General features: G+C 38.1%; 1 protein-coding gene across 1 annotated transcript; it reads left to right on the forward strand.

Moving 5' to 3' along the window:
* The first annotated feature begins 441 nt into the window (after positions 1-441).
* On the forward strand, positions 442-27,382 carry LOC116302529 (E3 SUMO-protein ligase RanBP2). Its single transcript, XM_031711851.2, has 31 exons — positions 442-607; positions 706-773; positions 1,004-1,045; positions 2,376-2,447; positions 3,150-3,193; positions 3,950-3,996; positions 4,765-4,824; positions 4,944-5,012; positions 5,184-5,244; positions 5,418-5,518; positions 5,817-5,844; positions 5,941-6,076; positions 6,768-6,924; positions 8,181-8,346; positions 8,837-8,916; positions 9,183-9,236; positions 9,433-9,514; positions 10,233-10,322; positions 10,558-10,655; positions 10,951-11,126; positions 12,131-12,254; positions 12,392-12,448; positions 12,963-13,027; positions 13,625-13,685; positions 13,887-14,024; positions 14,760-14,918; positions 15,235-15,319; positions 15,481-15,581; positions 16,220-16,354; positions 16,654-21,455; positions 21,690-27,382. Exons 1-31 carry the CDS (start codon positions 536-538, stop codon positions 26,176-26,178), a joined length of 11,919 nt encoding a protein of 3,972 aa, XP_031567711.2. The 5' UTR covers positions 442-535; the 3' UTR covers positions 26,179-27,382.
* The last annotated feature ends 505 nt before the right edge of the window (positions 27,383-27,887 follow it).

The following is a 27,887-nucleotide window of genomic DNA, read 5'->3' on the forward strand; positions in this document are numbered from 1 at the left end:
CTTCATTTCCTGTCCATTCCCTTCCCTACCCTCCTTAGGCTAATTTTCGTTTTCCGGTCAAATACACAGGCTTCCCAGTTTACACTTAAGTTGCTTCTAATCATTTAAATAAAATTACAACTAAATCAAGATAAAAAAGAAAAATAATGAACATTTATCAGCAAAATAAATGTTCATATGATAAAAAATATTGCAATGTTGCTTAATAGAAATCCGCAAAATTTCGATAATCATTGTAAGTGTTTTTTTAGACTGAAGTACAGGTATACAAATGGCCAACGAAATCCTAAGGCAATTATAATTTGATAAAATATTTTTGAGCATAAAAACTAAAATTCACCATTAAAATCATAAGGTTATTCGGTATTGCGCCCGCGATCCTTATGTGATAGTCCATCATATAGCGCATGTGCAGTAGCAAAAAACGTGACGATCGAGACGACGAATTTTGGAGGCAAATTCCAGGAAAAATGCAAGAAAATTGTGACAATTTGACTCAAATAGGTTGAACTGGACTGCAAAATTCCTCGCAAACATGGGATGGACTAAAGATGAGGTGGATAAATATGTGGCTAAAGTGGAAAGGAATATTGACAGCACCAGAGAGGTAAAAGACTGCGTCGTGTTCTGCCGTGAATTTCAAACCATTTGACATCGAACAGAAGCAATAATTAGTCATTTTTGCTATTTTATCTCGTTGTTTAGAAAAATCTCAAAGGATTTGCATTTGCTCGGCTTTACAGAGAGGCCCGAGACAACGTGAAAGCCAAAAGGTAATGGTTTACGATATCAACTTTAAAGTTGCCCGCCATTTATCATTCACACTTCCGTTTTCGGTTTATTCAAATGAAAAAAAACGGTTTCGCTTTCACAATTTGTTATTCAGACTTCCAGATGTCGTATTCTAACATTACATTGTTTCATCCTTTCCGCTGGATGAAGAATCGCTCACACATCTCTTTTTAAACAACCATTCATCTTGAAAATGTCCTTGTTTCTCCAGACATCTCGAAGCCTATCTCAGCGTCAATGAGAGCGATTTCAGGTAAAACAAAATAGCCAGCTTACATGACATTTGTAAAAACTTTTTGTAAGAAGACTTTTGAGGTTAATTTGAATGTCATATAAGTAGGATTACATTAAATATGTATGGGTATATTGTATGAGACCAATTTATGATAATGATCGATTTCTGATATGATATTGTCTTTCAACCGTCTTTCCATCCTTTCATTCTTATTCTCGTTTCTTTCTCCTTTGCATTCTTCTATTTTTTCTTTTCATATTCATTTCATTTGTCCTCTCCTTTTTCTTTTTTCCCTTCTTCCTTTCCCTTTCTCCTTTCCTCTTCATTTTGACTTAAAATAACGGCCGGCCATGGCAGAACAATGTCACTTGTCAGGTCAAATCTTTTCCTTTCCAGTGATTTTGACCAGTAACGTTGAATCAGAAACGAGGTATATGACTGAGCTAAAACCTATTTTGTCAGTGGTTATGACTGGCAACTGATGTCCCATTGTTTTTAAGCCCTGATGTCTCGTTCTTTCTTTCCTCACATAACCTCCCTTCCTTCTTTATTTTATTCTTTTATTTATTTTTTGATTTTTTGGAGTTACTCATTTATTTATCCATTCATCCATGTTCATTCATTTTATTAATTCCTTCATCGGCCACATTCTATTTCATATATTTTATATACAGCTATTTCAAAAAGGTCGAATACTGAATACTGCATACTGAATAGTGCATTTCAAGACCGAAGTGCATTGTGGATCATAGTGACATTGTCATAAGTAGGATTAATAATAATTATTTATTCTATCTTCAGTGTATTCCATCTGAAACAATATACAAACTACAGGTTGAGAGTTAATTGCTGTATTTTACTCTTTATTTCAAATTAATGAGACCCAGAATGCCCTTTGGTCTTGGAATGCACTATTCAGTATGCAGTATTCAGTATTCAACCTTTTTTGAAACAGCTGTTTTTACAATAACTTACAAATTTCTCGCGCACTAATTGGTAATTTTTTATCATCAATAAGAGGACAGACAGATAAAGCTGACGTCAACGAGCGCGCGCTCTTTCCGTTGGTTGTTTTGATTGCTAAAAATGAGAAATTTTTATCGTTTTTGTTATTGTAAAAAACAAATAGACATCAGTTTTTTTATGTGTCTGTCCTCTTATTGACGATAAATTACGTCATCACATTGTCAAAGTAGTATGCGGATCCACTCGGCTACGCCTCGTGAATCCACACTACTTGGACAAGGTGATGACGCAATTTATCGTCAATAAGAGGACAGACACATAAAAAACTGATGTCTATTTGTTAAATAATTAAATATTGGATTTATTACTTTTATTCACACAGGGGTCATAGAATGATGGGACAGCTGTTTGAAGAAACAGGAAATCTTGAAAAAGCATTACTTTCTTACAGAAGGTAGGTTTGGCTTTCTTTTGATTAATAGAAAACATTATCATTAAACTGATGATAGACGATGGATATTGTCTGAAATATCTTACTAATAAAACTTCTAGTCGTTCTTTTAGTATAAAACAAAAAAAACTTTAATTTTTTTACAGTAAATCGTAAATCAAATCAGATCAGATTTAGTCACGTCATTTATCATGGGCCACTAACTAAACTATACTCATAATTTAAACTAGTGAATTCTCACTTTCTTATATTACTGTCTCATACACACTAATTGTGTATTTTAGCCTTTAAAAACTAGTTTCGTTGTTATAACCTTGTCAGTTTGGCTAGAACAGAAAAAAAACCCCTCAATTTACCATTTTCCATACACCGGTTCACTGGTCAAGCACAAAGCATTCAGTCAAGGTTGCAAGGTTCAAATTTGAATAATATTATTCTTTGAAAGTACCTTGGCGCCTCGCTTGAGTGCTTTGTGTTTGACCAGTGAACCAATGAATTGAAAATGGTGAAAAGACTACTTTGACAATGTTGCAGCCATCTTGATTTGCAAGGCATTATGGACCCAGTTAACGAAACAAAACGAAGTTTTGAAATGACAACCCATGATCTTTGGGAAATTTGATCAAATTGTAAAAGTACCCATTTTTAACATTTTTGAGTACAGTAATTTCAATAAGTGTTTTTTTGTTGTCGTTAAATGAATAGATCCCTAGACCTGAACAACACCCAACATGATCTAGTCCTCAAAGGTAAGCCGGATTGTTGTAAACACTAGTGTTATATATTATAGGATTGGTCATTGAATAGCCTGATTTCATAGAGTTGGGAGGTTATGCTAAGCATAAAGGAAGCATAAGAGTCGCACGGGGCATACCAGAGTGCAACTCTAGCTTTTTTAGTGCTTAAAGTGCAAATGAACCCTACGACAATACTTTCAGTACTGATCATACATGAAGTAAATAGTTGAATGGTAAAATATTTCTTGATTTGAGTGATGCTTTTCTAAATTATGAAGGTTTATACTTTCAATATGCTAATAAGCGTGACGTCTATTAAGGCTTAATTAAATATACAAAATCGAACTGGTTCATAGATACAGTATTTAAAAAGCATCATTATTTTACTCATGGTTTACATGAAAGCTATTTAAAATTTTTATTTTCAAAATGACCAACATTAAGTATTACTAGTTACAACAAAAACACTCAAATACCTTACCTGACGTCATCATCATTAACATATTGGAAGTATAAACCTTCCTAACTTAGAGACGCGTCACTCAAATCAAGAAATATTTTACCAATCAACTATTTACTTTATGCAGAACCGGTACTGAATGTATTGTCAAAGAGTTCATGTGCACTTTAAGCAACTTACTGATCACTTGCACCAAAAACTCAATGGAAACATGCTAATCAATGTCCAAGTCTTTTATAACATATAGCAAAACCATGAAAATAATCTTTGCTTATGGGAATTTAATGTCAGTATTTTTCATGTTATAGTTGTGGAACTGTATTGCCAAGTTCCAGTTGATCCAGGCAGAGCAAGAGTAAGTGGTGTCCTATTGGCTGTGTTTTCACTAGGACAATTTAAACTAGCTTAAATATAACACAAGAAGTAAGGCAAAGTTAAACTACCTAGCAAGATGGTTTAAGTTGTCCTACCAAATAAATGGGCCAATCAGAGTGTTTTTCTTGAAAGGTTTAAAACACCTCCAGGAATTTTAGGCAAGTTAACATTTCTAGTGAAAATGCAGCCATTATAGAAATCTAGCTAACTCATGAAAGTCTGTATAAGTTAAATAGTACTAAAAGATTACATTGAATTGTTTAATTGGTATTTTACAAAAATAATTTACAAAAATCTACTTTAAAAAAAGATGGCCATTGGTTATTAGCCCCTGTCTATTGAGTGCTACCCTCACAAAATGAGAAAGATTTGTTTTATTTTATTTTATTTTCGGTCATCAACAAAATATAATTAACTTAATTTGGAAGATGATTCAGGGAAAAATATTTCCTAATCTTATAATCTTGTGATTTAGAGCTCATAAAACATATTAAGGTTTTGGTCTAAGTTAGTTAATTAACATAGAGATTTGTTTTAATCAAAGCTGAAATTTTCTGTTGAGATATGGTTGTCTTGGTAATTATAACTAACCATGGACTATTGATCAGGATTAGAAAAGCTGAGCCTTACATAGACAGTTTGGATTACTAATAATGCTATTCTGTATCACAGATAAATGCAGTTCCTGGAAATAAAATGACAACATTCAAAGCATGAAGCTTGATATTATATTTGATATTCATTCCAGGCCTGGGCAGACAGAGCAGCAAGACTCTACCCTGGCCACACAGCTGTGTTTAAACTCAGAGTATGTTACCATGGTATTTTTTGTTGCTAATATTTGAAATCTTTTTGTTTTTGGATATAGAGGTGTATGTTAGAAGAAACTAGGTTTTAGCATTTTTCATATGTGTATTATAATTCTAGATGCATCTACTGGAGTCTGTGGGCAAGATTGATTATGAACAAATGGAAGATCTCATCTCCGAGGAAATGGTGAGTTGATAATGTTATTTTTTAAATTTAATCTCCATACTTTTTGTTGCTATAAATACATGATTATTACATACATAACCGCAGAGTGTCAGGCACATAACAAATAATTGAACAAACGTTTTTGAATTTAAATAACCTTTTGTTATTTAAAACACTGTAATTCTTTATCAGACCAAAAGACCAAGAGATGCCAAGCTGCATATCAGGTTAATCAAAGTTTATGCTGCAACAGGTAATTATGATTCTAGAGTTGAATTCGATCTATTGGCTGCCTTATCATTTGGGTTGCAAAACCTGTTAGGCATAAAGCCGTCCATCCATGAGTGTTGAGTAAATAGCTGTTTAGAAAGTTCAAAGAACTTTTTTCTGGTTCTCATTTGCAACTAATATTTAGTCGTCTTACAGGTCGTTTAGTTGAGGCATATTCTCACTGTGCATCCGTAGTCAGAACAAAAGCATTTGATGGTGACCAAGAATGGTGGATGTGTGCTGTTGATGTTTTTGAGGTATGACATGGTATATGGCATTTGTATAATAATGATAATAGTATATCATAATATAATATAATACAATTATTGAGTAAAACCATGTAACTATGTAATGAGCATGGCAGGGTATCCATTAAGTTTTAAAATGATTATGGGAGAAGATTGTGAACTAGCTGGTTAGTCCTGGCAGGGTGTTCATTAAGTATTGAAATAATATGAGAAGATCATAAACTAGCTGGTTAGTCCTGGCAGGGCTTTCGTTAAGGTTTGAAATCCAAAACAATACCTTTTTTCCTAATTTTTTCTTCCTCTTCAGAAATACATGGTGAAACAGGACAAAATGAGTAAGCTAACCAATCTTTGTTTTCCATTAATGTCAATTCTGTGTTTTTGTATGTTCTATGATTTAAGTTTAATCTAATTTCTTTAATTTCTCTTAGTTCACTCTGACCGAGATATTGGGCCAGGACATGTTATCTTGGACTCACACGCACACCTAATGGCTGCACTATCACAGCTCTTGAATCTTTTTATGAAGACTGAAAAAACTAGAGAAACTATCAACTTGTTCTACAGGTAAATAATGTGAATGAATAATGCAAATATGAACCAGTTGCCTCTCCATTATCACACGATATTGCAAGCCCTGCCAAATTTATCCAGTGTTTTTGTACATAGCACATATATAAAGTTGATTGAAGTATTGATCATTTAAGCTTACAAGCAAATGTTGGATCAGGCCCAGGGCTGACAGCTGGTCATTGGACAATGTCCAGCCAGTATAGATTACCTCTATGATATGGCAGCCACCTTTGAAGAAAAGGGATTATGAGGCATCCAGGGGGTAAATTGATAAAGCTAGCTACGTAATATGTAGCTCAATGCTACATAGTACAGATTACACATTGATCAATTTTTTTGAAAGAAAGACAAACACACAAAACTCTATATAATTTCTACCACTTTTGTCTTGTTTTGCCCCCTGGATACCCCATGGTGTCTTGTGTTCCAAGATGGCTGATGTATTGTCAAAGTAGTCCATTGAAACTTGTCCATTGGAACTTGTCCATTGGAACTTGTCCAGTCAAATGTTTGCCTTGCCGGTCATTTTGACCAGTAATTTTGAGCCAGAAACAATGTATGATTGAGCTAAAGCTAATTTGGCTTGTCATCATGACTGGCCAATGACCAGCCAAAACTTTTAGAACTTCATGCTTATTACACGTATGTTGAAGTATTTATTCTAATTCTGTTATTGGTTTAATAGATTAGATCATTGTTTAACAATGGCACATGAGAGAAAAGTCCGTAGCACAGCAAGAGGAAGTCACTCACAGAAATATGAATGGGATGTAGTTCTTACTGAGATGAGAGGACAGTTGTACTTACACTGTGCAACTCTTATCCTGAAACTAGCTAAGGAGGTAAGGGAACTCAACCACATCATTCATGAACAGAAAACAAAACATTGCATCATATCTATAAGCTTAGAAGTATAAACAACTATATTTTTGTTTCTGATTCAGTTTTAACACTAAATACATTTTCCTTGAATACTTTAAGGCAAAAACCGGCCTTAAAACTTAAGCAGTGTTTTCACTTGTGATGGAGTTAGTATCGGAATCAGAGTCTAAAGGAACTGATGATAAATTGAAAAAATAGAGTCGGAATTGGATTCAGGAGTCAGAATGGAAGTTTTTGGAATGGGAAGGATTTTTCTTTCTTAGCTTATGCTTGTGCTTGTATGACAAGTGGTTTTCACTTGCAATTTCATTCATGAACAGTTCATACAAAAATATACTTGCGTAGGAATCGAAGTCAGAGTTGTAAACAGTTACTGTTTACAACTCTGACTTCGATTCCTACGCAAGTAAAAACCATGATTTAGCAATAGTCATTCCCTTAAGTATTATTTTTGTTTGACAGTAATGAGATTGCCAGTAATTAACTACGCATTAATTTAACATACATACAAAACTTCCTTCAGCATAAAGCATAGAAACTATGCAATGGACAACCTTGTTTGTTTCCTATATATATATAGGAATATTTATATTTAACAACCATCACTCCCCATACGGGGCTCTTCTGTGAAGTAACCTCCATACGCATAACCACTACATTCTATATTTCAAACATACAACACTCAACTCACATGCTGATTTTATAGAGGGAGGTAACCAGAGAACCCGGAGAAAACCCAGGTGACAAGGGAGAGAACAACACATCAAACAAACTCAACTCACATAAAAGTGGTGATAGCTAGTAGAGTACTAGCGTGGACAACTCACATACAGTTTGATCCAGTTTGAGACAGGGGTCAATCCCAGACTACAGCGGTGAGAGGCGAGATGCAACCAGTACATTACTATTCCACCCTTGAACAGATAGTCACAGTTTTTTTAGTTTATAAACTTTTGAAATTTGTTCCTTTATTGACATCAAACAAACTCAACTCACATACAAGTGGTGATAACTGGTAATGTGTACTAATGTGGACAACTCACATACAGTTTGATCCAGTTTGAGACAGGGGTCAAACCCAGAGAGGCGAGATGCAACCAGTACATTACTATTCAGTTTTTTTAGTTTATAAACTTTTGAAACTTGTTCCTTTATTGACCAAATATTCCATTCATTGGTGGCTCTCATGATCATCTTCAATATGTTGCATTTTTAGAATTACCTAACATGGCCAAGAGCCCTAAAACTAGCCAGTGTGTGTTACACCATGTGTGCCCAAGTGCAAGAACCAGATATTACTACTCCATGGGTTGCTACAGCACCAAAGAATAAAGATGCACTCAGATGGTATCATATGGCATGCTACAGGCTAAGTCATGCAGGTTTGTTCACACACACAATTTAACATTGAAAAAGCTATCCAGAAATCAATGTATTGCAACCGCTGCCACCCGGTTAGCTCAATTGTTAAAAGCATTGGTCTCTTTTGTGGGAGGTTTTATTTTGAAGTCCTGTCCAGACCAACGCTTAGGGTCATATAATAACTGAGGATAAGGTACTGTCTTAGTAATAACATCTGCAAATGCATGCACGACCTTTATGTGGTTCAGTTACCACTAACATTAATATTGGTCCAGCCCTAATTCACTAGAGATGTTAAAGGAGGACCATGAGTTTATCAGTTGAATCGTCAATCGTCATCCTCTATAAACAAAATTGACCAGTATGCTCATTAATGCAAAATGTGACCTGTAGGCTAGAGGGAATTTTGGGAGGAGCTGCTTTTTAACATTGTTTATCAACAGTTAATTCTTTAAGTTTCTCTTATATCTTGATGTTTGAATCATTTCATTTTGTTTTTGATCAATATAGGTCACCTACTTGAAGCAGTTATTCACAAGTATGGAGAAGAATGGTTGGATAATTGTATCTCTGACTGGTGTACTCAACAGGTAACTTGTTTTAAATGGTTTAAGTGGAAAAATGTAGCATTTCTGGTTGGACGCTTTTGGCTGCTCTAGTAGTGAAAGGGTTAAACAGAATATTACAGCACATGGCCACTTGGAGACCATCTCGTGTAAGGTGTCACCTCAACAATCAAAGATAAAACCCATATCTCTGCACGGCATCCTCTATTTCTTTGATTTTCCCTTTATTTTTGTTCAGTATTGAGATCCACTGAAAACGTCTCTTACTCATAATCGTATTCTCTCGCTAGGGTCAGGAAGAAATTTTGAATACAGTGTATGGTGAACATCGAGATAAATCAAAGGTAGTTTTTGAATTTCTGTAGTTTATGTCTTTTGTCAAGTTAAAGTTATGATATTTTAATGCAGTATTTGTAATGGTAACCTTACTTAGTGGATTACCAAAACTTTAAGTGGCATCAGTTTTTTAACATGTTAATCCTGTCTGTATGTATATTTTATAACTTACTTCTGTTTGCTGGCTTCTATTTGTTTTATCAGTCGTTCCTGGCAAATGATGAAGAGTTTTGTCTTCTTGAAATAAACCTTCCATCTGTTGAACAGCTAGTCAAGTATGATGAAGGTAATTTTAAAAATTGCAGTACGCTTCACAGTTAGGCACAGGCGTAGCTCACTTGGTTAGTGTGTGGCTTTCAGAGCTGGAGGTCCATAGTTGGATCCTCAGGACCTCCACGTCTGTTTCGACTTCTCTCTGTTCTGTGTAGCTGTAATTAGTTTTAAATACCCGTAAAAAGGAGCACTGATAGTAAGAGGGGGTAGAGGGTGCACCTTCAAGTGCATTAAACATGAGCCCTTGGCTTGGGAGAATTGGGCAACCACTCCCCACGCTATCGAAGTAAAATAAATTACCTTTACCTCTACCTTTTTTACACATACTTATAATAAAAAATATATCTTTTAAAGAAAAATAGAAAAATTAATTTATGGGATTCAATAGTGGGATTTCCACAAAGTGGCTCTTCAAAAACCCTCAAAGCATAGGAGAGAACCAACAAGAAACTCTACTTACATACGCCACGTACCGGGTCACATTGGTGAGAGAAAAAACTCTCGAAGCACATGAGAGAACCAACAAGCAACTCTACTCACATATTATGCCGAGCTCAGTGAGACTCGAACACTGGCTCTTCTGGTGAAAGCACCACCCTTGATTTTCAAAACATACTTGCTTATGACGGAAACTAAGTATCACATTTTTGACCACAAACAAATGGTAGAATGAATGTACATAACAAAGGATACCAACAATTGTGCAATAATTTGATCTTTTGTGTTTTCAGTTTGTGTTGGCAATAATCCTAGGAACCTTGAGCTTATAACATGGATAGGATTACATTGGTATCATTATGAGCGAAGCATCAGGCCAGGAGGTAAAGAAATACTACCTACTACCCTATGCCAACATCCTTTGCATCATCATGCAACAATAGAAGCTTTTCATGAAGACATATGTGTAGGAGGCTGAAGCTTGTATAGCAAAGAAAAAAACAAGTTTCAGAAGAAATTGTGCTTCATATTATTACACTGCCCATGATATTTCATGCTGTGTAGAAAGGTTTTAGCTTCAGTTTGACAATGCAATTCTAATACTTTATCTTTTTACAGTGGGTGTGATTGTTGCTAGAATCTTTGACGGACTGAGGATGGATGTTCCCAACATTGAACAAACTGCTGCAGATACGTTATGCTTAAGAGACCTTGAGGTACACTTCTTTCCAAAATGTGATCATATAGAATGTTGTATTACAAACAGTACATGATAATATGTGTTTTGAAATGAGAAGACATTACACTAAATGTTTTCAGTTGAATCAAGTTGGTTCTCCTGTGGTTTTCCTTTACATTGTAAGTTCTCTGGTTTTCCTCCCTCCTCAAAAACCAACTTCTAAATTTAATTCCAATTTGATCATAAACAGGTTTTAAAGCCACTGGCTATTAAGTAGTACCCTTGTAAAACAAGGTCGACCCTTCTTAAAGCATGACCTCGATTCTTTGCAGGCCTTTGTGTATGCCGTAATACGAACATCAGCAGCAAAGTTCCTTGAGGACCAAGATTTGTACATTCCTGATTACCAACCACAAATCCTGCCACAACAGTTGTGTGACTGTCTGACTTCACCTGCACAAGAAGAATGGTGGTTGGCTGCATACAACTTGTATGCTGGTGCTGCAAGGTGTGTGAGATGATTACTAGCAAAGCAACTTGTAACCCTTTGACTCCTACAATGCCTAAAAACGCTGGAAAAATGATTCTTATTTGAAGAATTTCATCTTCAACAATTTTGAGAGAGTTGGCTAGAATACCAGTCTAAAATGCTTGCTAGAAAAAAGAAAAAAAAAAAAACAGAAAAAAACTTTTCAAATCAAAAAACCTGGAGGACTAGGAGGAATGTCCAAAATTCTAACAAAAAAATTCTAAAAAAAATTGACTATTTTTGGCATCATTTTCAAAAGTCTAAAATCACTCTTTTTTATTGGAAAGTTTTTCCTTTGACCTGGTCCTTGGTATTTAGTGCTTTCTTGCTATCAATTCTTTCAACATGATAAGCAAGGTACTCGATTTTTCACTAGCCTGCATAGCAATGCATCATGGTAAATTCCCAAAAATGTAGGCATGGAGTCAGACTGACTTCATTTTTTAATATTTTTTTTCTTTTCTTATATTTTATTTTTTGTTTGGGTAAGAAGAATTTGAAATACAGTAAATCCTCTATTTAGCCCCCCCTCTCTTTTTAGTCCCCCCTTCACAACTAAAGAATCACGTGTACTGATTAAAGGTGATTTATTAAAGTCTTGATACGGTAGTTCACTAACATAATCGTAAATTATACTTGAGAGACTAACACAGGTGAATCAAATAATAAAAATGCCATGTACATCACTACAGATATGCGAGATGGTCAATAGTAATGCTACCGTTTCTGAGTTACAATCACATTACATCCTGACAGCGTACAACCATAGTTAATATTAACTATTAACTATGGTACAACTTACTGCGTTTTGACTAAATCAATAAGCCCCCCCTCTCAATTAAGCCCCCTCTCTCCAATAAGCCCTCCCTCAAACGGGCCTGAAATAAATAAGCCCCCCGGGGGGCTAAATAGAGGATTTATGGTATAAGCAGAATGTAAGTACCATGTTATTGACACCTTAAAATAATTGGGTTTATTTTTAGTGTCAGCAGTGCAGGCAGGGTAAGAGCAACTGTTCAACAAGGCCTAGAAGTGATCCGTGCTCTTGGTGTCCATGGCTTACATGTACGGCTTCTTATCTATCTTGCTTTCAACTTTGGAGACAAGGTATGCTATGCATAATTATAATATTATATTATCAAAATAATTATGAAAAATAAGTGAGGATACAGAATCGTCCTCAGATTGACTGCTTGTATTTCTATAAACATAAGTATTTTTCTCATATTGGTTTTTAAATTTAGGCATCCTATTTGAAAACAGCTGGGGTCAGTCCTTGGTACTATGAAGAACACTGGAAGGTGAGACCTTCTGCTTCGTAATGGAGATATTTTGCTATAATTTAAAGCCCGAACTCCAGAAGTAACATGAAGCCAAATGGTTGGAACTACCTAACAATTAATATTTGAATATCGGGGAATATTTACCGAGACTCAAGTCTTTGAGCGGCGAGGTAAATATTCTCTGATATTCACTGAGGCTGAGGCAAATAATTGTTTTAGTATAAATACACAGGTGATTCTTTCAAAAAAAAGAAAAGAAAGAAGATAAAAGACATTTTTTCCAGTAACAGCAACAAAGCGGCTGGCCGCCATTTTCGGTTATTGCTGGAGGTGATTATCGTGTGGTAGTGTAAGTTTCTCGACCAATCAGCGCGCGAGATTTTCAATAATCACCTGTGTATTTTTACTAACTGTATTTATTGCTTTATTGGATATTTTCAAGCGAGCATAAATAAGTCCCTCTCTTTTTTATGCTCTCTTGATAATTATTAATTTGAAGATTAGTAATAATCGCGTTTCCCCAAACTTCTAGAGCCTGCAAGCAAGAAGTCTTCACTACTGGAAAGAAGCTCTTATTTTACTTGAAAAAATTGAAAGGTTAACATCACTTAAAACTTTTTTTCATTTATATACACTTATCTCAATAAATTTATAGTGACCGAAAAGGCTAAAAAAGTGAGATAATTCAGATAATACTGTATCAGCGTTTTTATGTTGTGCTATGAATAGTGGTTGGTGCTTGGGAATCTTATTCTAAGTTGCACTGTCAAACAGCCTTTAGTTGGTAAACATTCTCCTTTATATAATTATTTTAAGGAACTTTTGTCAGTCAGAGGTCTGAATTCTAAAATTTGAGAGCCAGAAACATGCTGCAAATAGGACACTTGCATTATGGCGTCAATCATTACCTACAACTACCAGAATCCCTTGCACACTTTCTTTTGTTCAGATAATTAGCACCATTATTGTCTTACTATTCTTGTGAGGAAATACACAGACAAACAACATGGTTTCCTTTTATAATAGACTATGAAACATAATCTTTGAGTTCGGGAAAAAAATGTTTATCTGATCCAAAAAACATAAAAGAACCAAAAGTCTTAGATTGCCCACTTCAGATTTTAGACAGACAATGTTTTTGAAATCTGTCATTCTGATTCACCAAATAATCTTACTTTACTTTCTTATTCACAGAAATGAAAACATCCCTGTCAGAAAGGATTCTCTTTTCCCCTTACTTCAGAACTCCTTAATGGTTAGTTTGTGAATATTTGAATCACTTGTTTTCTTTGACTTTTTCATGTTTTACAATTAGACGTTTTGATCCCTGATCAAGGATCTTCTTCAGTATTCATAAACATGACTCCTGACTGCAATATTAGTATACCTGATAGTTGTATCTTTTTGTTTGGAGTAAGTCCAATAACTTGTAATGTTTCGCTACCCTGTTTTGTAGAAAATTGATATCAAGTTCAACATTCAAAAAGCCAGGCTTATCCTTGGTGAGGCAGCCCTGAGAGAAGGAAAGATTGAAGAGGCAATGGAAATGTTTGAACAAGTCAAGACAACACAAGGAATGTGGAACCTTGCACAGGTAGTAGATGCTTTCTTTTGTATTTCAGCTTTTGTGGAACATTCATTACATTCCTAATCCCCCATTCGCACCAACTAACCTTGTTTAGTTTTTACAGTCAAAATGGCTTCAGTTTACCCCCTTAGATTCCATTAATGGTTTCATTCAAAACTCGAATTCTGATTGGATTATTCCATATAAGGAACACCATAATCCAATCAGAATTCAAGTTTTGAATCGGTTATTATTTTGAATCGGAGTATTAGTATTCTCGGAAAGCATAATAAATTTCAATATTCGAATAATGAAACCACTAATGAAACCTAGGGGGTAAGCTTGAGCCATTTTGACTGTAATTTCTCTATCCCACATCCTTCCTTGTTTGGCTGCCATCGTTAAACAAGATTAAAACTACCTGCCCCAAAGTAGTTTAGTTAGCTGCACATGTGCGAATGGCCACTGGTTTGATTGAACAAGTTTTAAACATGTTTAAAGGTCTGGTGTGAATGGTATAAGACTACCCAGCATGTAAAATACAAAATAGCAATTTGAAATAATCTACTAGTGTAAAATTCATGTGATGAAGTTGAATTGAAACCATGAATTTTGGCAGGGATGGTATGCAAGTTTTTAGGTCTAAGTTTTAAATATTATGTTTAAAGGTCTGGCTGGTGTGAATGGGGTATATGACTACCCATAATTTAGTTTTTATGAGGGTTTCATTTTAGCTTGAAATAGAAATAATCTTTTTTATAGATTTACAAGTACCTTGCAAATGTTGAAGCACAAGCTGCAGCATCAGAAGATCTTGGTTCAGATGCTCAGTCTGGTACACCAGCACAGGAGTACTACAACTGCTTGAATAAAGCCAGAGAACTGCTGCTTGCCTGCTTAGACAAGGTCCCTAGTGAAGAGGTACTGTACAAGACAATGCTATCCTGATTTTATTGGTATTGAGTGGTCTGTTGGAGTCTTCATTATCGTTTTATTATGTGTTAGATCGTTGTGTTGAACATTGACAATGAGTCATCCATCCATCCATCCATCCATACTTCTATCCATCCATACATACATCCATCCAATCAACTATTCAGTTCAGAGACTTTGTTGGTTTTCTCTAGCACTTTAACTTACCTTAACATACTTCAGGTTGTCAAGGTTCTGTACCTACTTCATTTCACATACATGCATATCCTATAATGTGACATTCTGTTCTAATGTATTATTGCAGAGGCGACGACAGACTCTACAGGATGAACTGAATGACATTGAAGACATGTTGAACGAAGATCCAAACAGAGCTCAAGCCAATCCAAGTAAGAATAAACCTATCTAAATAAAAGGACGTTTTTGCCTTTCTGAATATTTCAGAATTTTTCTCATAACATACAAGTCCTCTAGCTAAAATGAAACATGTACAACCAACATGTAGATCATTTTCTAAATAAATAAGCCTTTTTTGTGATTATCTTTTAAGGAAAGCAGCTTGACTTCCGGCAGCTTGACTTCCAAGCGAGTCGCAGCTCCACCACCATGTCAGACGTCCAAGAATCAGAAGACAATTTCTGGCTGGAACAGGTATGGCCCAGTGTTGCTAGAGCCATCCTTTTCTTATGAGTGGGCCGTAGCAGTAACTATGTGTTTTGATTGGATGAAATACTGGTAGATAATGGCAAGCCCTTTCAATGTTATGTTATATCGTACAGTATAAATGATGTTTTAGTCAGTACTGTAACCTGAATTTCAGGGGATGGGGTGGGGGGATGGGAGGGAGAAAAAGAGAGAAGAGGGCCTAACTCCAATGCTATTGGATGGACCTGTTCCACCCCTTTCAGGATTGATGATGCTCCTTATTAGTATTATCAGCCAATAAAATTTTCATCCGGTTTTGAAGATTGGCGTACTTGAAAATAAGCATGTAATTCATTTTCTGGAAAGAGTGCATAATATTATATCCGTGAAAAACTTTGGCACAAATTAGTAAATTCAGTAGATCTCAGTACAGATCTCAGAGCTACAAAACTTTCCACTAATTTGTACAATTTCGTTGGTTGAGTTTTTCATGGATATATATGGAATGCACTCTAATTGTAATTGTTAATTGTACATGGTGTCAAAAGAGATACTTTCCACGTATTAAACGCACACATCTTCAAAACCTCTCTTAACATTAGCAGATTATGATTCATTAAATGGGAATGTTTATCGATTCGCAGCCACAAGATGCAAGTTCCAAAGATTTGATTGCCAAACTAAGCGAGGTGACATTAAACAATGGCTACTTACAAGAGCAGATGGCGGTCAGAGATCAACATCTTCAGCAGCTCAACAATAAAGTTCACAGCCTAGAGGTAAAATATTAACCATTGATTTTGGCTATAGCATCGTGTTGTCGTTGTGTTGGTAGTTGTCATAAATTAAGACGTTGCCGTTGTTGTTGTTGTTGTGATTGTTATGAGTGCCCTAATTGTCCCATCTTCTCTAGAAGACTTCTTTGAAGTTGTCGAAACATAATTAGAAACGTTTTGTAAAGACTGCAACCATACACCCAGACAGGAACACTCAACACGCCATATCAAAACCTGGGTTCAAATTATTCTCCTATTACCTCAGGTGTAGTTTTGTAATATTTTCTTTTGTGTTTATCTAGACTGAACTTCGTGAACTAAAACGCCATGGATTTTCAGGATTCATGAGTCCTACAAACTACCCAAGTCCTGCTCCTGTACCAAGTATACCAGCACAGCATAACTTGCCACTATTTACTAGTCCAGTAAGTCAAGGGGCTGCTTCGTACGATGCCATGGCTACTACTCCAACATACTCCCGGCAACAAACACCACAGAATGGTCGACCACTGGAGTCGACACCCGTTGCCAAACCGTCAGTAAAATCACGACTTGGACCGAGAATTCCAGTCGTGACTAGCCCAGAGCCACCGAAAATCGATTCCAAGTTCTTTGCTGGACTGAGTCAAAAGAATAGTCCAGAGAAGAAAAGTGATCTAGAGCAGAGCGAAGAAGGCGAGTCAGAGCAAGGAAGTGTACGTCATGATTCTACTTCATTTGATGATGGAATCCACTTTGAACCTATCATCCCTCTGCCAAAACAGATTGAAAAGAAAACTGGAGAAGAAGGGGAAGTTGTCTTGTTTAGTAAGCGTGCTAAGCTTTACCGGTACGACAAAGACCTAAAATCCTGGAAAGAACGAGGAACGGGGAACTTGAAGATACTTAGTGCTGTTGGTCAAACCCGATTTCGAATTCTCATGAGACGCGAACATATCTTGAAGATCTGTGCCAACCATCTCATCACCACGGAAATGGAACTCAAACCTCTCCAGGCTGGTTCTCAAAACACTTTAGTCTGGAACACTGCTGCTGATTTTGCTGATGAAACTCCTAATGTCGAACAACTTGCTGTAAGATTTAAAATGGCAGAGGAAACTGCAGAGTTCAAGGCAGTATTTGAGAACTGTAAGGGTAAATTATCTGGTGTCACGACTTCTCCATTCAGATTAAACAGGATAGAAAAGGGTAAAGCAGGAGTGACCAAAGAACCTGGGAGCTGGGAATGTGGTATCTGTTCCAAGTCCAATTTGCCTAATACTTTTATCTGTGCTGCATGTGGTGCCAACAACACCGACAACAGTGCCGCAGCTCCATCAGCAACCCAGACGGATGGTGCATTAGTTTCAGGTAACACCAAGTCCTCGCTTTTTACTAAGTTTTTACCCAAGGCTGGAAGCTGGGAATGTACTCAATGTTTGGTGGTTAATGAAGAAAAGGAAACTGAATGTGCAGCTTGTGGTCAAAGCAAACCCTGCACTAAAGATTCTGTTGTCACAGAGACAAACACTTCAAACATTTTTACACAGCCGGCTTTCCACTTGCCCAAAACCGGGTTCGGCTCTGCAGAAAAAGCTAAAGATTTTGATATTACTCCTAAAGGGGCGCCAAATGTTTCCTTTGAACCTCAGAACAGTGCATTTAACAAACCATCAACAGACTTTTCATCTGCATTGCCTCAAGGAAATGAAAAACAGGCATCAATTCAAGAGCCAGATGCAACTCAGAAATTTCCATTTGAGTTTAATCCTGCACCATTAAAGCCTGACGAATCGGAAGAAACTAGCTTCAAAAGAGGGGGTTTTGGGCAGAAGCCTGCACCCTTTTCTTTTAGCTTCAAACCATCAACTTCTTCGAGTTCTCCTTTGTCATTCAGTTTTGGCAAAACTCAAGCACCTTCATTTACTTTGGCGCCATTTGGTGTGTCTACCACCCCAAATCCTTCGAGTCAAGTGAATACAAGTTCATCGCCAGTTGGTTTGTCATTCGGATCTCCTAGTAATGGAACTCCTAAGTCTGAAGGAGCGCAAAACAAAGACGATTCAAAGGAAGTGAAGTCTTTGACATTTAGTACTTCACCAAGTAATGCTTTGCCAGGATTTGACATTGACAATGATAATGAAGAAGAAAAAGGCTCTGCCTCAGGTGATGCTGTCGTCCCAAATTCAGCATGTGTATCCTCAGAAATGTCTTCAGCTTCTCAACAGACTGCACCAGCTTCGTCATCTGTTCTTTCCACCATCCCACCACAATTGTTCTGGCAACAACAACTGGAAGAAAAGTTCAGATTTGGTAACCTTCACAAAACAGAACCGTTAGCCGGAATGGCGCCAGCAGTTGTAACACCCTCAAGTGGTAAACCCGATGCCATGTATCCTGCGTCATTTATCTTAAGTAAACTTGCAAGCAAAAGTGCAAGTGCTTCTGTGGCATCACAACCAGTCCAAGGAATGGGTGAGAATGCAGGGAATTTACCATCACTACAACAAATAAAAGACAAGTCTCTGGCACATGGGTTAGCTTCAAAGGGGCCCCAGCCTCCAGACTTGTTGATGTCACTTTTACAAAGCAAACCTAGGGAAACTGTAACCTCCAGTAGTAACCAGCTACAGGGTTCGTCAAACTTTTCAACAGTTACTCCAGACGATTCTTCGAAAACGAGTGAGGATTTGGATGACTACTCTGATGACGTTGAGACTGAATCTGAAGAGTCCGGTAGCTATCATTCTAGTGACGAATACGACAAAGAAGAAGATAACAGTTATTCTAACGAGGATGATCTCAACAACACAGTGGTATCCCAACCTAGTCCCACTACGCATCAGCTTCTACCTCAAGGACAAAACCTGATGCAAATGCCTCCTCTAATGAGTATAACGCCTGGTGTATCTGCAAGGAAGTTCTTAACAGCGCGAAGTCCTCTGAAGAAAGGCCAACCCAAAAATGATGATTGCTTTGTTATCTATGAAATAAGGGCGACAATGACAGATCGAGATAAGGCTTCTCGACTTCTCTTACCTTTGAATTTTTTCTATCATGCAAGAACAGAGCCTTGTCCTGGATGTTTGGGCTGTGACAATAATGTGCGCTTGAAGATGAAACAAGATGTTTTGAAAAAACCAGAAAAAGACAACATGGCAACAACAACTCAATTAAAACCTGAAGACTCTGCAAAACCATCTTCAGAAAAAGAAAATCATATCTTTGGAACTTCACTAGGAGCCAAGCCATTATCGTTTGCATCGTTTTCCACAACAGCTGGCGTGACGTTCGAGAAAAAGGACACAACTCATCTTCTGTTTCCAATGGCGGGACAGCAGCTTTTTGGATCTCCAGTAAATGATGCATCAGATGAAACAGATATTTATTTCAAACCTCTCATTCCTCTTCCTGAGCTAATCAAAGTGACCACGGGTGAAGAAGATCATACTCTGTTGTTCTCAGAAAGAGCACGATTATACCGTTTTGATGCAAGTGCCTCCATGTGGAAAGAGAGAGGAATTGGAGACATAAAGCTTCTGTTGGACAACAAAACTGGCCGAGGAAGAGTGGTGATGAGGAGAGAACAAGTCCACAAACTCTGTGCCAATCACTGGATTACAGAAGACATGGAACTGAGAACCAATTCCACTTCTGATCGGTCTTGGGTGTGGCAGACCCTTGCAGACTTCTCTGAGGAAACGCCTTCTCAAGAAAAGCTTGCTGTACGCTTTAAATCGCCAGAAATAGCTATGAAGTTTAAAGATGAATTTGATGATTTGGTTGCACTTGCAAGGAAAAACCCGAAAGAAAACAAAAAAGCTGGGAAGATGTCTGAAAAAGCATCTGAAGTAGGCAAGGAAGTGGGAGTTATAAATGAACAGGCGAGTGTAACACCCACTAGTACATCAACAGCTTCAGTCTTCGAAACGCCTAACAGGGGACAGAGTTCAGAGGAAGTTGATGGGATAGATTCTTTAATGAACAAGTTTAAACCCAAGGCGGGAGCATGGGAATGTAAAGCTTGTCTGATCCAAAACAATCCTGGCATTACCACCTGTGCCGCATGTAACACACCCAAACCGGGGCAAACATCAGAACCAGCACTAAATATCCAAACACCACAGACGTTTACCTTAGGCACTTCTCAGAGTAGTGGGTTCAGTACAACAAAATCTGCCACTCTCCAGTTTGGACAACAACAACAACCGAGTCAACCTGATGGCATAGCTCAAAGTAAGGCTTTAGAAAAGCCTGTGTTCACTATTGGACGAGGTGACGCCCCAGAGGAGGAATTAGAGGAAGATACCTACAGACACAGCCCAAGCAAGACGTCTCCTAACAAAACCCCTTCAAAAACTACTCCAACCTCATTAATACCTCCCACAAGTGGAACCTCAGCTAGCCCTGTTACAGGATTCGCCTTTGGGTCATTGTCCCACACGAAGTTTAATTTCAAACTGGAGTTGTCACAAGATAAGGAGCCATTAAAAAATTCTCTAAAGTCCCCACAATCTCCCACATCTCCAGAGTCCCCAGGTAGGCACCCAGAAGCTGAAGATGATAACATTCATTTTGAACCCATCATTCCACTACCCAAGAAGATTACCAAGAAAACTGGAGAGGAAAATGATGAAGTCCTTTTTTGCCAACGAGCAAAGTTGTACCGATTTGATAAAGAAGGAAATCAGTGGAAGGAACGTGGATTAGGTGACATTAAAATCTTAAGAAGCACTAGTTCTGGCAAGTGCCGTGTTGTTATGCGACGGGACATTGTATTGAAGCTTTGTACCAATCACCAAATTACGCCAGAAATGACTTTGAAACCTAATGCAGGATCTGAGAAGTCCTGGGTGTGGAATACGCTTGCAGACTTTGCGGATGAAGTTCCTAAACAAGAGACATTGGCAGTCCGCTTCAAGACTGCTGAGATTGCTCTGAGCTTCAAAGATGCTTTTGAAAAAGGAAAAGAGGGAAAATCTCAACCCCAGGTTTCGGAAGGTGAAGGCGAGCAGGTATCACCAAAGGAAGACGATAGCACTCTAACACAAAAAAGTGAAGAGACGCCTTCAAAGCAGTCAACAGAAGATAAAGAATTACACGACAAAAGTTCTGTTGCAGAAAAGTATGTAGCTCTTAATATCTTTGTGATTATTTATATTACTTTGAAGTATTACGTATTAACTTTTAACTATTCATACATTTGAACTCAGCGATAGATTTGACCTCTATTGTTTCGATGCTCCTTCTTATGGTCGCGTTCCTTTTTGCAGGCTTTACTTTTGTTCTGTATTTCTCTTCACCTTGTTTTCAGCCTTTTTATTTATTTATTATTCTAACGGGTTTTCTTTACGAACAGGTCCAAAGATGACATCGAGAAGACCGAAAGTAAAAAGGAGGAACCCCAATCATCAGGTTTCCTATTTGGATCTTCAAACATCTCATCGTTGTCCTTCGCTTCAATTGCTTCAAATATTGATTCTAGTCTTGGAATCTTAGGAAGCACTAAGAACAAGGAAGAGTTTAAACCTGGCGTACCACTCTTTTCAAGATCTCCAGCTCACCGTAAAGAAAGCGAAGGAAGTGAAGGTGAAGAACACCATGAAGATGGTCCCCACTTTGAACCACTCGTTCCCTTGCCAGAGAAAGTAGAAGCACGAACTGGCGAGGAAGAGGAGGAGTTAATTTTCTCCCATCGAGCCAAGTTGTACAGGTTTGACCGGGACTTAAAACAGTGGAAAGAACGGGGAGTTGGTGATATTAAGATTCTACTTCACAAAAAGAATAGTCGTGTTCGTATTCTAATGCGTCGAGATCACATCCTCAAGATCTGTGCCAATCATTATGTTACTCCTGACATGACTCTTAATCCAAATGGCACCTCAACTAAATCATGGGTTTGGAATACACTTGCAGATTTTTCAGATGAAGAAGTTAAGGCAGAACAATTGGCAGTTCGGTTTAAGCATGAGGAGACTGCTCGAGAGTTCAAGGAAAAGTTTGATAAGTGCCACGAAAAGTTGGTGCAACACAAATCTGAAGTAGATGATAAGAGTAAAACCACTGCTGTCAAAATAACCGATGATTCTCAAGAAAGTATCGTTCATAAAGAAGAGAAAGATAAAAGCTTTAGTGAAGGATCAAACGTCGAAGAAAAGAGGTCAGACATTTCACCACAGGAAACGAAAGATTCATTAATGGACAAGTTCAAAACGAAGCCAGGGTCCTGGGAGTGTGAAGTTTGTCTTGTACCCAATGATGCAGATTCTACGAGTTTTGCAGCATGCTCTTCGCCTAAACCTGGCGCTGATACAAGCCAAGCGGTTTCATCTACCCAAAGCAAGCCAGCGCCGTTTAGTTTTGGTGGACCTGAAGCTACTGGGTTTTCATTTACGCAGAATAACAGTTCAGCTCCAGTATCATTTGGTGGCGTTACTTTCGGACTCCAAGCAACTGACACCTTTGGTAATGAAAGTGTACCGAATGAAGATACAGCTGCCGCCAAACCCGCTACCACCAACGTTTTTGGATTTGCAGCAGATTCAACTCCAACGCAAGATACAAAGAAAGATTCATTAATGGATAAGTTCAAAACGAAGCCAGGGTCCTGGGAGTGTGAAGTTTGTCTCGTACCCAATAACGCAGATTCTACAAGTTGTGCAGCATGCTCTTCGCCTAAACCTGGTGCTGACACAAGCCAAGCTGTCTCATCTACCCAAAGCAAGCCAGCGCCGTTTAGTTTTGGTGGACCTGAAGCTACTGGGTTTTCATTTGGACAGAATAACAGTTCGGCTCCCGTACCATTTGGTGGTATTACCTTCAGAGTCCCAGTAACTGACACCTCATCTCAAAAACCACAATTGGTATTTGATAATGAAAGTGTACCGAAAGAAGATACAGCTGCCGCTAAACCCGCTACCACCAACGTTTTTGGATTTGCAGCAAATTCATCCAATTCTGCTAGTAAAGTGCCAGGATTTACCTTTGGATTTTCCGGTTCTGACCAAACCACTACAGACAAAGACAGTGTGTCCTCTGCTGTTATGACAGAAGCCGTGATTCAACCCAAAAAAGAACCCAAGACAGAAAAGGCAGATGCTGATTCCACAGATGCTGCTGAAAAAAGAGAACAGGATACAGTAGATCAGGCTTTGACCAGTGTTGTCGAACCGAGTGAGGAAGAGAAACGCCGCGCTCGAAGTCTTCTCCTTCCAGAAGGGTTCTTTCTGTACGAACGACAACCACAAGCTCCTAGCAGTGTTGTTAAAGCCAAAACAACTTCTCCTGATCGTTTACTAGTCGAAAGTAAAATAACAACAGGGGAAGAAGCAAAGAAAAGCGAAGAACCAAAAACTGTGTTTGGATCTTCATCAGGGCTATCATTTTCTTCATTTTCGGATGTGTCCACTGACAAGGGCTTTCAGTTTGGTAAGCAAAAATCAAGTAAAGGATTTGCGGGACAAGGCACACAGCTGTTCAGCTCGCCACGAGGCACCGATGACGGTACAGAAGATGATCAGGATATCTATTTTAAACCTCTCGTGAGCCTTTCTGAGATTGAAGTAGTTACTGGTGAAGAAAATGAAGAAAAGCTATTCGGCCATCGAGCAAAGTTGTATAGATTTGAGAGCTCAGTTTCACAGTGGAAAGAGCGTGGAGTTGGCGATATTAAAATACTTAAGAACAAAAACAACAATAAATTCAGAGTTGTTATGCGAAGGGACCAGATCCACAAACTTTGTGCAAACCATGTTATTACAACTGATATGAACCTGGTCCCCAATGCCGGGAATGATCGTTCGTGGGTCTGGTATACCTTGGCGGATTTATCTGAAGAAGAACCGACGGCAGAAAAGCTAGCAGTTAGGTTCAAATCGCTTGACACAGCAAAAGAGTTTAAGAAAGTATTTGAAGAATGTCAGAACATTTTAAGGCAGCAAAAAGAAGAGTGCTCGGTTTCCGAGGTCGACAGTACCAGTAGTGAGACAGATAAAGAAGCTGTTAAAGAACCAATGCAAACCTCAAGTACTAGTGGACGGCAGGGAGATTCCGTTTCTGAAGTTGACAGTACAACTAACGCAACTGACATCCAAGCTACAGGAGAACTGCATCAAGTGTCAAAGACATCTAATGAGAAGGAAGATAAAACAAACGAAGTCGGAAGCTCTGATGATGCGAAATGGGAATGTGGTTCTTGTCATGTATCAAGTAACAGTTCAAACAAGACATGTCCAGAGTGTGGCGCTCCAAGGGAGGAGAATAACGGAGAGATCAACAAACAAGAGATTTGTAATACCGAAGAAAAGCAAGAGACTCCAGAACCTGATTCAACTGTTTCAGAGGACAAAGACTCATCAAAACCAGACCAGTCCGGATTTTTGTTTGGGACACAATCAATCTCTTCGCTGTCTTTTAGCGACGTAGGGAAGGTAGGCATTTTTGACCAAGCGCCGTCTTCATCTGAAGCCTTTTCTTTTAAAGGACTGAACGATCAGAAACCAGTTGAAGAGAAAGCAGAAGATGATGATCACGACGATGAATACCATCATGATGTTTCTGGTGACCACATTCACTTTGAACCAATCATCGCATTACCAGAGAAAATAAAGGCTGTCACAGGAGAAGAAAACGAAGAGGTTGTCTTCAAAGAACGGGCAAAACTATACCGCTACGACAAGGAACTAAAGCAATGGAAAGAAAGAGGCGTCGGTGAGATCAAAATACTTACAGGAAAGGGCCATTCTCGTATTGTCATGAGGCGTGATCACATACATAAACTTTGTGCTAACCATCTTATAACCATCAATATGACGTTGGCTGCGAATAATTCCGATCGCTCGTGGATTTGGCAAACCCTTGCTGATATCTCTGAAGAACAACCGAAGGAAGAGATGTTGGCAGTTCGATTCAAGACCGCTGAAAACGCCCAAGAATTTAAGAAGAAGTTCGAAGAATGTAGAGATACCTTGGATTCACCAGATGTGGCCACTGTTGAAGCAGATGAAAGTTCCGAAGAATCCAGTGAAAAGGAGGAGCCAAGTTTGAAAGAGAATGAGGAAAAAGGTATAAGAGATCACCAAGAAAATGCTTCAGAAAGCACTCAGGAAGTTCCATCTTCATCGACGTCACCATTAAAAGAAGCCATGATGCCAACAGATAGTACTCAGTTGGTAGCTGGATCGCTGTCTACAGCTACGAAAGAGGCGTTCCATAGCTTCAAGACTGTCAAGAAAGAAGTTAAACAGTTTAGCAGTACCACAACCAGTGGACACAGAACTGAACAATCTGCCATTGCTAATTCGTATCAGGAACAAAACGTGGTGCAAACAGATGGCACAAAGATAGAGGAAAGTCGACAAATGGCGTCCTTTGCTTTGCAAGAGAAAAAGATCACTTCATCTGGTGAAGAGAACCCATTCCAATCTCCACCCTTTTCACTGGGAGCTCGAGGAATGATGCAGCCTTCCATTTTTAACCAAGAGCTCTTTTCCAGAACAACCCAGCCTTCTTTTTTCAGTCACGAAATTATGTCCAGACAGGGTGCAGGCCTATTCGGGCGTCAACCAGTTTTTCCAACACCGTCGCTAGATTCTACGAATCAAATGTTAGGAGCCCAAAGTTTTACTGACCAGCCCGACTCCTCCCAAGGGCCTGATACTGCAAGTATGAACCAAGAAACGGGACCTCAAGATGTCCAACAAACTGAAACTCGCAGTGTAGAGATGACACAGAATATCTCGTCCTCTGTTGTTACCTCGAGTGGAAGTAACGTAATCTCGTGTTCGCCAGAAATTACCAAGATGCTACAGGAGATCCAAGATAAAGATCAAAACAATATCAAAGATTAGCAACTTCCCTCGTGTTTGGGAAGTTAGAATTGAACTTATTCAGCATAGTAACAGTTTTCACGCGCGCCTATTTATTGAATAAGGGGAAATAAGATAGGATAGAAAGTTAGAAATATAAGTACTTAGTACTTATAACTACTTAGAGCAGTTTTTGTATGACTGTGAAAAGCTTGCGGCACGAACACGGTCATAACACGGTAAGGTATGCGCCAATCCAGTCACACTGCGCGATAATTTACTCATCATCCAATCAAATGCCCGAAACATGGCGCGATCAGGGCGCGGACACGGTCACGCCAAAGTCGCGGCACTGCCAGACCAATCAAATTGCGCGAGAAAAAAAATAAATAGCCAATTTAAATTCTAGAAAACATCACGGTCACGAAATGGGACGCATACGACACTGCGCTTTTCACAGTCATACGAAAACTGCTCTACTTGACAATGCAACCTAAGCACTTCGTAGTTTCCCTTGATGGACAGTTGATTTGAATACATATCCTTTGTTTTTGTCCGTTCAACTGTTTATGCCTACTTCAACCAAAAGGGTGTAACAAAGATAGAGATAAAATTGGCCAAAATAACAGGGTACAGAATAGCGGGGTTGGAGTATATTTTAGAAAACGTTTTGCCAGCACTAAAATCTTTAGTTGGTTATGTTTATTAATTCTATAAATGCATCAATTGTTCCACGCTACTAGTCAAAAAGTTGGACCATGGGCTGTAAAGATTGCTATATTTTTGTATATTCGATTTGGAATTAGCTTAATGCTACTTGAATATTATATAGCAATATTTACGACCCATGATCCCAATTTTTGACCCCTTGAGCATGCGCTTAGAGCAGTAGCGCAAAACTCTTGAAGCATGTATAGCATAGGGTCGCAAATTAATTCCCAAGCATAGAAATCTGCCTGCTCTAATCATGCGCATTATTTAAGCATCAAAACAGTTTTGTTTTCGCGATATCGTGTATATTTTTATATTGTATATTATACATAACATAGGTATTTTTCAAATTGGCGGTTTTACATCTTTTCGAAAAAATCGATAAATTATGAACCAAAATATTCATCAGAGAATATCTTGATGGAAATTTTCAAAGTCGCGAAAACAAAGCTGTGATATGCCAAAGCTATATCTAATGGTATAATATTAGGGGAAAATGAAATATTTTTTGTAATAAAGTTCACTTCACACTCTTGTCGTTGTCCTTTCATGAAATCAAGGGTGAATGTACTACTCTTCCCAGTAGACCGAGGAGTTGTGATTTTTTACTCGCCTTCGTAGCGTCTGTTATGTTATCCGCAAGTACATTTCAAATCGACCACGTGATGCCAAAGTTGTACCACGAGGACAAGTTTTTTACGCCACGTGATTAAAACTTGACTGAATTTTGATCACGTGGTGTAAAAAACTTGTCCTCGTGGTACAATATTGGCATCACGTGGTCGATTTGAAATGTACTTGCGGATAACATAACAGACGCTACGAAGGCGATTAAAAAATCACAACTACCTCGGTCTACTGGGAAGAGTTAAGTAGCTACATTGGATTCTGTTCATACAACAACAAACAAGAAAAAAGAAAATAATAAACAAGAAGAAAAAAGCTCAAAAACTGCATTTCTGATTCTATCCCAAAATTAGCCTGCGTCACATCCTGAATTTTCTTCAAAAGAAATGGATGGATTAAATGCCGGGCATCCC

This window comes from Actinia tenebrosa, unplaced genomic scaffold, assembly GCF_029948245.1.
Source record: "Actinia tenebrosa isolate PJP-AT-01 unplaced genomic scaffold, QUT_ActTen_1.0 PGA_scaffold2__45_contigs__length_23673736, whole genome shotgun sequence".
NCBI classification, from domain to species: domain Eukaryota; kingdom Metazoa; phylum Cnidaria; class Anthozoa; order Actiniaria; family Actiniidae; genus Actinia; species Actinia tenebrosa.